Consider the following 11,130-nt stretch of genomic DNA (forward strand, 5'->3'; position numbering starts at 1 on the left):
ACATGCATCAACTTAGCTTTAGACTGCTCTCCTCTACAAAGCAACGCGGTCACAAACTTTCTCCTCATCCCAGCTCCACCAGAAAAAAAGGGGGGGTGTTAAATGAGGTTTATTTATTTATGCATAAAGACAGGCGAAAGCCTCTTCAAAGTCATAAAAGCAGTTAAACTGAAGTGTGGGTGTGATGGAGAGGATACTAAATCCATACGCTTAGTGGAGTCCTGAAATCTAGACTTCTGTGGACTTGCCTCCCGCTCACTCCCAGCCTCAGCTGTATCCCAGGGCTACTCTACACTCATCTGTAACTCCTCCTAAACATACCAAATTGGGCAAAGTTTACATATATGAAGCTGCCTTCTACTGAATCAGACGCTCGGTCCATCAAAGTCAGTATTGTCTTCTCAGACTGGCAGCGGCTCTCCAGGGTCTCAAGCTGAGGTTTTTCACACCTCTTTGCCTGGACACTTTTTGGAGATGCCGGGGATTGAACCTGGGACCTTCTGCTTCCCAAGCAGATGCTCTACCACTGAGCCACTGTCCCTCCCCTAAGTCCAGCGGCGCCTTTAAGACCACTGAAATTTTATTCAAGGTATAAGCGTGTGCATGCACACTTGAATCCAGAACTCATTTTTTTATATGAATACTGACCCATTCAGATGGGGAAGCCCATCCCTATAGCAGTGAGATTTGTAGAGAAAGCTGCTGGAGGCTAAGAGAAAACACTCTTGTGTGTGCTTAGACGTTTTGCTCTGTGCCTCAGAGCAGATCTGCCTCAGTCCTGAAAAGCAGGCGCCAGAACAGGTCCTTTACACATGCTCAGAGCCCTGCCTCTGCCCGCTTCAAGTGCAATTCACCTGGCCTAGCGCTGAACACGAAATGCGCTCTGCACATCCTGAGGTGCTCTCTGCGACCTTATGATGCAGAAGCTGCCTTTCGCACGACCCACCCCTGAACAAAACGCGCTCCTGGGACGGCACTCTGCACATGCTCAGGATACCACAGTTCATAGACTTCCTGTGCTGAACATATATGAACATATGAAGCTGCCTTATACTGAATCCGACCCTTGGTCCATCATAGTCAGTATTGTCTTCTCAGACTGGCAGCGGCTCTCCAGGGTCTCAAGCTGAGGTTTTTCACACCTATTTGCCTGGACCATTTTTTTGGAGATGCCGGGGATTGAACCTGGGACCTTCTGCTTCCCAAGCAGATGCTCTACCACTGAGCCACAGCCCCTCCCCTGCTCTCCAGGGTCTCAAGCGGAGGTTTTCCACACCTATTTTCTTGGACCCTTTTTTTGGAGATGCCAGGGACTGAACCTGGGACCTTCTGCTTCCCAAGCAGATGCTCTGCCACTGAGCCACAGCCCCATTCATGGCTCTCCAGGGTCTCAAGCGGAGGTTTTCCACACCTATTTTCTTGGACCCTTTTTTGGGAGATGCCAGGGATTGAACCTGGGACCTTCTGCTTCCCAAGCAGATGCTCTACCACTGAACCACAGCCCCATTCATGGCTCTCCAGGGTCTCAAGCTGAGGTTTTCCACACCTCTTTGCCTGGACCCTTTTTAGTTGGAGATGCCGGGGATTGAACCTGGGACCGTCTGCTTCCCAAGCAGATGCCTTACCACTGAGCCACCGTCCCTCCCCTAGACAGACTGAAGACAGACTCTGCTGCATCCCTAACTCAGAAACGTGCCTTGCTCCAAATCCAATTCCCATGCAGACAAAAAAGTTGGAGGATGGACTACAATTCCGTCTGCAAGGACGGGCCGGGGCGGAGCGAGCCCTCTGCCCCCCCCCCGGGCTACTCTCGCGCCCCAGAGCCCACACTGGCCCCGCCCCCGTCTCGGCCCCGCCCCCTCCCCTCCCCTCCCCGTCGCCCCCTCCCCGCGGTCCTTACACGGTGATATGCCCGGCGCCCCTCACAGCCACGGGTTCGGGCGCGTCCCGGGGCCGCGGCAGCTCCTGGCTCCTCACCACAGTCTCGGGCTCCTCGCCCTCCTCCTCCTCCTCCTCCTCCAGCTCGTAGATGGTGTCAAAGTCCGCCATGTTGGGGAGCAAGACGCTCATGGCCCCCCACCCGCCAGTGCGCATGCGCCGCGCGGGGAGCGGGGAGGGAGGCGCGCTCGGACCTCGCGCATGCGCCGACTGGCGAAAGCGGGAGAGTCCCCCGAAGTCGGACTGCGACTGCGCGACCTCCCGAGCCCTTCGCAAGTGGCATGTGACACGAGTAAGGGGGTTCTGTGCCGGCGTGTCCGTTCAGACGGCAGTCTTCGTGTCCGCAATATGTGCCCCCCCCCCCATGAGTGAATGCTCCTCGTTTTAAAAAGTCCCTGTTTGTAGAGAACAAAGCAGTAGGGTTGCCAAGTCCAATTCAAGAAATTTCTGGGGGCTTTGGGGGTGGAGCCAGGAGACTTTGGGGGTGGAGCCAAGATCAAGGCTGTGACAAGCATCATTGAACTCCAAAGGGAGTTCTGGCCATCACATTTAAAGGGACCACATGCCTTTTAAATGCCTTCCCTTCATTTGGAAATGAAGGATGGGTAGGGTTGCCTAGTCCAATTCAAGAAATATCTGGGGACTTTGGGGGTGGAGCTGGGAGACTTTGGGGGTAGAGCCAGGAGACATTGGGGTGGAGCCAAGATCAAGGCTGTGACAAGCATCATTGAACTCCAAAGGGAGTTCTGGCCATCACATTTAAAGGGACCACATGCCTTTTAAATGCCTTCCCTTCATTTGGAAATGAAGGATGGGTAGGGTTGCCTAGTCCAATTCAAGAAATATCTGGGGACTTTGGGGGTGGAGCTGGGAGACTTTGGGGGTAGAGCCAGGAGACATTGGGGTGGAGCCAAGATCAAGGCTGTGACAAGCATCATTGAACTCCAAAGGGAGTTCTGGCCATCACATTTAAAGGGACCACATGCCTTTTAAATGCCTTCCCTTCATTTGGAAATGAAGGATGGGTAGGGTTGCCTAGTCCAATTCAAGAAATATCTGGGGACTTTGGGGGTGGAGCTGGGAGACTTTGGGGGTAGAGCCAGGAGACATTGGGGTGGAGCCAAGATCAAGGCTGTGACAAGCATCATTGAACTCCAAAGGGAGTTCTGGCCATCACATTTAAAGGGACCACATGCCTTTTAAATGCCTTCCCTTCATTTGGAAATGAAGGATGGGTAGGGTTGCCTAGTCCAATTCAAGAAATATCTGGGGACTTTGGGGGTGGAACTGGGAGACTTTGGGGGTAGAGCCAGGAGACATTGGGGTGGAGCCAAGATCAAGACTGTGACAAGCATCATTGAACTCCAAAGGGAGTTCTGGCCATCACCTTTTCAATTCCTTCCTTCCATAGGAAATCATGAAGGATTGAGGCACCTTCTTTTGGGGCTCATAGAATTGGACCCCCTGGTCCAATCTTTTTGAAACTTGGGGGGTATTTTGGGGAGAGGCACTAGATGCTATACTGAAAATTTGGTGCCTCTAATCCAAAAAACAGCTCCCCCTCCCCAGCCCCAGATACCCACAGATCAATTCTCCATGATTTTCTATGGAAATAAATCTCCCTAGGGAATAATAGCGTTCCCAGCAGACATTTCCCTCCCCTCCCCCCGTTTTCTGACAAAACTGAAGCGGGGGAGGGCCTCCAAACCGGGGAATCCCCTGCCCCCATCTGGGGATTGGCAACCCTACAAAGCAGGTTGAGGTCCCTGACATGGTACTTTTTTGCATGCAGAACGCTTTTTTTAAATGAAGGCTCCTTCGGCCACACATTCTGCAGGGCATATCTTGGGTACAGACCTAATTCATTTTAATTTTTTTAAGATAGCTTGAACTTGCAGTGCAGGCAGAGTTTAATGTTACTGTTGTTATGATTTTTAACTATTTCAATTCCTTAATGAATTTTATTGTGTGGTTTTTATGATGGGACCCTCCCTGATATAAATGAATAATAAATGAAGTCAAATAAATATGTAGGTTGAACAACTCACCGAGAACGAAGTATTTGTGCTTCAATTCTGTGCAGTGCTGGATTATAGACCCTGTGGAGGCCCCGAGGCAGTCAAAATCTCAGGGCCTCCCTTGCAAATTATCTCGGAGTCGGAGCACCTGTCCTGCAGCCTGAAGGCAGCTTATCAAGAGCCCCCTTGATAAAGCTGCAGAGAAGAGTGGGGCAAACTTGGCAATGACACCAGCAGCAGCTGCACCAGGTAGGTTGGTCAAAGAGCGGCTCAGTTGCTGGCTGTGCCTGCAGGCTGGGAGGGCTGCAAGCAGGGGGGAAATTGGGGGTGGGGGGAAGCCAGCCCGGGGCCCCTAAAGGCATGGGAACCCATAGGCCAGTGCCTGCTTGGCCTAATTGTTAATCCAGCCCTGATTCTATGCATGTTTTTTCAAAAGTACAGTAGTATTTCCTCCCATAGATATGACTTTTAACATTTCCATAAAGCTGCAATCTTATGTATGGGTGGAAATTAGGGTTGCCAAGTCCAATTCAAGAAATATCTGGGGACTTTGGGGGTGGAGCCAGGAGACTTTGGGGGTGGAGCCAGGAGACATTAGGGACGGAGCCAGGAGCAAGAGTGTGACAAGCATAACTGAACTCTGAAGAGAGTTCTGGCCGAAGGGGGCTCGGAGCCCAGCCTGGCCCAGACGCCCCCTCCTCCCCGCGGGAGCCACCGGAGGGGGGGAGCAAGGCCCAAAGCGGCCAGCCCCGCCAGCCAGCCTGCCGCCCCACAGCGCCCCGCCGCCCCTGCCACTCACCGGGCCTTGTTCTCTCTGGTGGAGAGAACGACGCACACTGCCCGCGTCCCCCCCAGCCCCGGGCCGGCTGCTGCTGCCAGTCATTGGCCGCCCGCCCAGCCCCTCGGGGGACCAGCCCAGCCAGCCAGCCAGCATAGCAGCTCTTGCCGGCCCAGCGGGGATAGGGCCAACTTCGGAAAGGGGGCGGCCTGGTCAGCTGCGGCCGAAGGGGGCTCGGAGCCCAGCCCGGCCCAGATGCCCCCTCCTCCCCGCGGGAGCCGCCGAAGGGGGGGGGGAGCAAGGCCAAAAGCGGCCAGAGGGCGGCCAGCCCGGGACAATCGCCGCGGTCCCGCCGCCCATGCCACTCACCGGGCCACGCTCCTTGGCGCCATTCCCCCCCTCCTCCAAAAAGGGTCCAGGCAAAGAGGTGTGAAAAACCTCAGCTTGAGACCCTGGAGAGCCGCTGCCAGTCTGAGTAGACAATACTGACTTTGATGGACCAAGGGTCTGATTCAGTAGAAGGCAGCTTCATATGTTCATATATGTTCATATGTACTGGACAGTTTATATTATAAGTCATCCTCTGATTATTTCAGAAGCTCAGGTTGTATAACAGCAACTTTTTATCTCATAGATGAAAGTTTCTATTAGCAATGTAGCAAAAAACAAAGAAACCAAAGAATTTTAGTAAACAGTCAAACAAAAATCAGTGGTGTGTTTTTTGTTTTGTTTTGTTTTTTGTTCTTTGCCAAACTGGCAGGGGGATGGGACTAGGGATGAACAACAACAAACTGGTAATAGGAGCAAGAAGAATCACATCTACTGCAAAGCAACAATCATATCCTTTTATTCTAATCTTGACATGCAGCTGCATTCACACAACTGCCTAGGAGGATCTGTACATGTTAGTCTATAGAATATTGTGCTGGGGTGGGAGGGAGAGGGCTCAGTAGTCAGAACAATTTTGGCCCAGGTTCCAGTAGTATGATACAGTTCCCAAGGTACATTTTAATAGATAAATTGAGTTGGACCCAGCCAGCTTTTTCACTCTGCCTCACCCAATTCACATTACTACAGCCCCTATCTAATATAACTTTTATCCATGCAGATCCCATGATCCCCAGAGGTGGTCTAAGGGAGCCCCTTCCCCCTTTTTCACCAGTGGAAAAGCTGGTTAAAAGCAACTCATTCAGCATTTGTCTCTTCCCCACCCACCCTTTTGACGTCTGGCCTGATGACAAATTTTTGTGTTATTTTGATTAGTCCTAATGAAATGTGTTTTTGTTTTTGGATTTTGCTTTGGAGCAGTGGTGATATATGCACTTTTGTCTCTAATTTGAGAATACCTGGATTTGAATGATAAAGAGGGACAGTCAACTAAAGGAGAAAATTCTGTGTTTATGGGGTTTTTAGCCAGCCCATTTGGGCTTCCAGTGACGTTTTACCTTGTGCATCTTCTAAAATTAAGCTCCCATTTTGTAAATATAAAAACTACCACATTTTTCTCTGCCCTCAGTCTTTAAAGGCCCCAGTATGTTTCCTTTGGTATGAGAAACATTTGAGCAATGGATGTTTTTTGATTTCAGCTGGATGGTTCCATTTCTTTGCTTCTTTGTTTCAGAAAATTAAATGTGTGACCTGACCCCAGCACTATTTTAAATCTGCATACCTGCCCAGCATTTTATACAGGAGACCTCAGTGCCTGAAGACATTAAACATGATGAGAAAGATGGTGTTCGATTTTTCTCCCCTCCTCTCCCCCCTCTCCTTTAAAAAAAAATCCAGCCTGATAAAAAATTTCTGGAGACCATGAAAGCAGACGTACTGTTGTGCGTTATGATGGATGGTCTTATTAAAAGGTGGTCTGGGGCCCTTGTATTGGGGTATAGCCTTGTGATGCTTTTTGGTGCCTTAGTTATGAGAAAGCCTTGCAGTGAATCAGTAGATTGTCTTCTTTCCATCCTGTCATTCTCTTGTGAAACAGAACTTGTGTCTGTCCCACTATTAGCTAAACCTCAGTATCCACATAAAAATAAAACCAGATTCTAAGATTTCCTAGGTGTTAGAAGTAGGTAGGCATATAGTACAGTTTCCTTTGCATTTGGTTTTTGAAGTGCGTTTCTTGATCTGTGACACAGAAATGTCAATCAAATGGTTACACTTAAAAACTGGAACTCCTGGTAGTTAGGAAATACATCAGCTGGAGGATTATAATGGTTAATTAGTTATTATTTCTGACTGTTGATGTGCCTATTATTAGAAGTATGCCAGTAACAGACTCCGTATATAAACCACCCAACACTAAGCTCAACGCTGCAGTTATTTCACCTAGATGCCATTGGCTGAAGTGAAAAATATGTATGCTTTCTATTTTTAGGTAGTGACTCACAGATAACAGGAGGAGCTTCTGTTGTCTTTGAGGACTTTCAAGTACGTTGAACATATTACCAGTGCTTGTGCAAGGATGAAAGTTCATTGAAGAGAAAGAAACATGGCTGGTATTTAGGTAACCAGATGTTTCTAGAGGAAATGCAAACAGGAATCCTGGGTGTCAGTCAGCAACTGTGACCTGCTGGATTTCAATTGTATGTGAGGGTGGGAATAAAGCGGCAGACGTTTCAGCAGGGCTAATTGAACTCAAGTCACTCTGAATAGATCCACTGCTCCCATTAAACAAAGATTCTCGATCATTTTCCTCTCCTTGGCTCGCCGATTCTGGAACCAGATTTTCACCTGTAATATTATGAATAAAGCTGGTTTGTTCATTGACAGAATTGGTGCTGCTGCTGTATAGTAAGATGTATGGTTACTAGCATCCAAGTGGGGCCTGGAGATTTCCCCGATTTATAACTGATCTGATTTACAGAGACCTCCTAGATTCACAACTGATATCCAGACTACAGCGATCAGTCTCCCTGAAGAAATTGGCTGCTTTGGAGGGTGGATTCTGTGCTGAGGTCTCTCCCCTCCCCAAATGGTGCCCATCCCAGGCTCCACCTCCAAAATCTCCAGGTATTTCCCAATCTAGATCTGGCAACTCTAGTAAGTAGCCTTGCAAATGAATCAGCAGGACTAAGAGAATATTTGGGAAGCTGTCTCTCCAGACCTATGTTAGACATTTTTAGAACACCAGTAGTCTGAAAGAAAAGATCACGATCACTTCAAGTTTACAAAAGCTTTCTTGACTGGTTTCCTAGAAGTGATATTCATCACTGCTTATTTATTTTGTTTTATCTCTAGTCCACCTTTTTCATGTAGACTCAAGTTAGATTACAGATGAAAACAATCAGATAAACAGAGACTCCTTATGAGTCTGAAGTTGTAGGCAGCAGTAGCGTTCGCCCATTTGAACCCCCAAAAGAAAGAAGAAGAAGAAGATATTGGATTTATATCCTGCCCTCCACTCCGAAGAGTCTCAGAGTGGCTCACAATCTCCTTTCCTTTCCTCCCCCACAACAGACACCCTGTGAGGTAGATGAAGATATTGGATTGATATCTCGCCCTCCACTCCGAAGAGTCTCAGAGCGGCTCACAATCTCCTTTCCCTTCCTCCCCCACAACAGACACCCTGTGAGGTGGGTGGGGCTGAGAGGGCTCTCACAGCCCCACCCTTTCAAGGACAACCCCTGCCAGAGCTATGGCTGACCCAAGGCCATGCCAGCAGGTGCAAGTGGAGGAGTGGGGAATCAAACCCGGTTCTCCCAGATAAGAGACCACACACTTAACCACTACACCAAACTGGCTCTCAGTGTAAATAGCTTCCTACCCCACCCACTCATCACTGCAGAGCTGCTCTTTATAAATCTTTTTTTTTGTTATTTATACTTTATTAAATTTTTTCATAAGCACATCGCAGACAGTCATTCCGCCGAACGGACAATGGCACTCATCCCACACCCTGTGCACCGCCACCATGTATTCTCCTGATCTAAACTGCCTGTAACCTGAACGACTTAATGAGACGCCGGCATGCCAGTTCCCCAGCCCACGCACCCCCGGGCAGGCAAATCCAGACTTCAAGGTACAGAATATTGAGTATTTGATGTTTCTAAAAAAGCCGACCAAATCTCTTCGAACTGTTGTTGTTGACATTGCCGGCGATATGCTACCCTTTCTTGCACAGCCAAGGCATACATTCCCTCGAGCCAAATTATAATCGTGCCAGTGAAGTCTTCACGCCACTGCCGCAGGATAAGCCGCTTCGCAATCATTATAGCACGTGCAGCCCATCTTTGCTGCATATGAGTCAGTGGCCAGGTCGACGGGAAATAGTTCAATTATATCTGCATAGCAGAGATAGACTGGTCAATATTAAGTACCTGTTGCATCCATCGAACGATCCCGTCCTAAAAATTTTGTAGCGTCGGGCAATTCCACAGCATGTGAACCAGACCCGCCTCTGGGCGCAGACACCGCCAACAAGCCGAGGATTCAGCCAAACCATGCTTATAGAGGCGGAGAGGAGTCCAGTAAATCCTGAACAGAAGCTTTTGTTGTATTAAAATCAGACGAAGATCTTTCGAACAATGCCGGAGATCACTACAAATAGCCGCCCACTGAAAAGGGTAAATAGCCGCCCGTTGAAAAGGGCTGAAGTTTAAGCTCAACAGGGTATGGACTTGTCTTTTTAGCACCGCTACAGTTCAATCTGAATTTTTAAAAAATTCTTTCACGTTTACCTTAGTGTGCCACATTTACCTTTTTAAATTCTTCCACATTTACTCAAATCATTTTTTTGGCAAAAAGTGACCATTTTTAACAGGGTTCCAAAAGTCTAAACTGGTGTTACAGATGTGGGTGCTCGGGGTATTATATGCTCAATGAACATGTTCTCTGCGGGTGAGAATGCTTTATTATGAACACATGAAGCTGTCATACACTGAATGAAATTATCAGTCCTTCAAGGGCAGTGTTTTCTATTCAGACCGGCAGCAGCTCTCCAGGGTCTTATGCAGATGTCTTTCATTTCACCTGCTGCCAGATCCTTTAACTGGAAACGCCAGGGATTGGATCTGGGGCCTCTTGCATTCCAAGCAGACACTCTACCACTGAGCCATGGCCCCCTCACGCCCATTATTCTGAAATGTTCACGGTGCTAGATAATGCCCTCTTATCTCCCACAGACAGAGGATGGATGCGACCCATGGACCAGAGGTGCTTGGCAGCAGCCCCCTCTCTTTGCTCCTGCTGAACAGTCCAGAAAGTCACCAGAGCAGCAGGATGGTGGGATCCACAAGGCAATGGCCAACCATGAGCAAGTAAGTGGTGCTTGTCAGCGACGCTCCCTCTAAGCTGTAGAGTCTCATGAGCAAAAATTCTACTTTGTGAGCTATTGGCATTAAGAGTTGTGAGCTATCACATAAATTGGTTTGCTCTGGGGCCATCCTTCCTGAACCGAGACAAAAATGTTTGTGCCGGAGACTAAAAAACTGTGAGCTAGACAGCCCCCTCTCTTTGCTCCTCCGGAACAGTCCAGAAAGTCACCGCAGCAGGAAGAACTGATTCTGGAGGCAGGGGATACCAAAACACTTGGGTGTGGGCGTGGAAATCTTTAGCTAGTGTCCTTTTCCTGTTTTGTCTGCATTGTTCTGTACCCTGGTCTAGTTTTCTCATGTTCACGACAATATGCATTGGAGATTGTATCTGTAGAGAAGCTGAGGAAAAAAAGCAGGCTTGACTGGCACTGGAATGGAACAGCTGGTAAACCTCACATAGAAAAATAATGCGGATGTCTGTACAGGACAGCTCTTTCCAGTGCTTCTTGTAACCTCCAGGAGGTTCTCCCAACACACAGGTCAGCCCCACAACCTCAGCAAGCCCTGAGTGTATCTGAGCCCAGCAGCTGGCCTGGCCCCACTGCCCTCCTTCCTCTGGGTATGGGGCTGTTTCAGGGGGCCCTGGGCAGGTCTATCCACCAGGCAATTCTGGCTTGCTCAGTCAGGCTTCAGAGAGGGCGCTGTGGTCCTGGGACCGCTGGCTTTGTTTTCACTTTGCGTCGACACCCGATTAAGTGGACCATAAAGCTTGCTGAACTTAGTCGGATAAAAACAATTCAGAGTCAAAAGTTTACTTAATAAGAGAGAGCCAGCATGGTGCAGTATAGGAGTGTCAAACATGCATCCCGGGGGCCGAATCAGGCCCCCGGATGACTCCTATCAGGCCCCCAAGCAACTGGCTGTCATCTGCTTCCTTCTCGCTCTCTCTTGATTTGTTTGCATAACAGCTTGCTTTGCAAGGCTTGCTCAATTGCACAGGAGCTACAGAGCAAGACCTATTTTCTGTATTGGCTGAGGCTCCTCCCTTAGGGAGGAAGGGGGGGGAAGGCAGAGCTTGTTTTTCTAGGCTCTCTCAATCACACAGCAGATCTACTGAGCCAAACCTCTTTTCCTTCTATTG

At 49.0% G+C, this 11,130-nt stretch overlaps 1 protein-coding gene across 1 annotated transcript in view; it reads right to left on the reverse strand.

The window, feature by feature from the left end:
- LOC132579104 (cysteine-rich hydrophobic domain-containing protein 1-like) overlaps positions 1–2,084 on the reverse strand; it is a 40,663-nt gene extending 38,579 nt beyond the window's left edge. Inside the window, exon 1 of the mRNA XM_060249272.1 lies at positions 1,901–2,084. Coding sequence (XP_060105255.1) covers positions 1,901–2,070 — 170 coding nt within the window. The 5' untranslated portion in view covers positions 2,071–2,084. The remainder of the gene's footprint in view (positions 1–1,900) is intronic.
- Between the last annotated feature and the right edge of the window lie 9,046 nt (positions 2,085–11,130).

This window comes from Heteronotia binoei, chromosome 11 (genome assembly GCF_032191835.1).
Source record: "Heteronotia binoei isolate CCM8104 ecotype False Entrance Well chromosome 11, APGP_CSIRO_Hbin_v1, whole genome shotgun sequence".
In the NCBI taxonomy this organism is placed as follows: domain Eukaryota; kingdom Metazoa; phylum Chordata; class Lepidosauria; order Squamata; family Gekkonidae; genus Heteronotia; species Heteronotia binoei.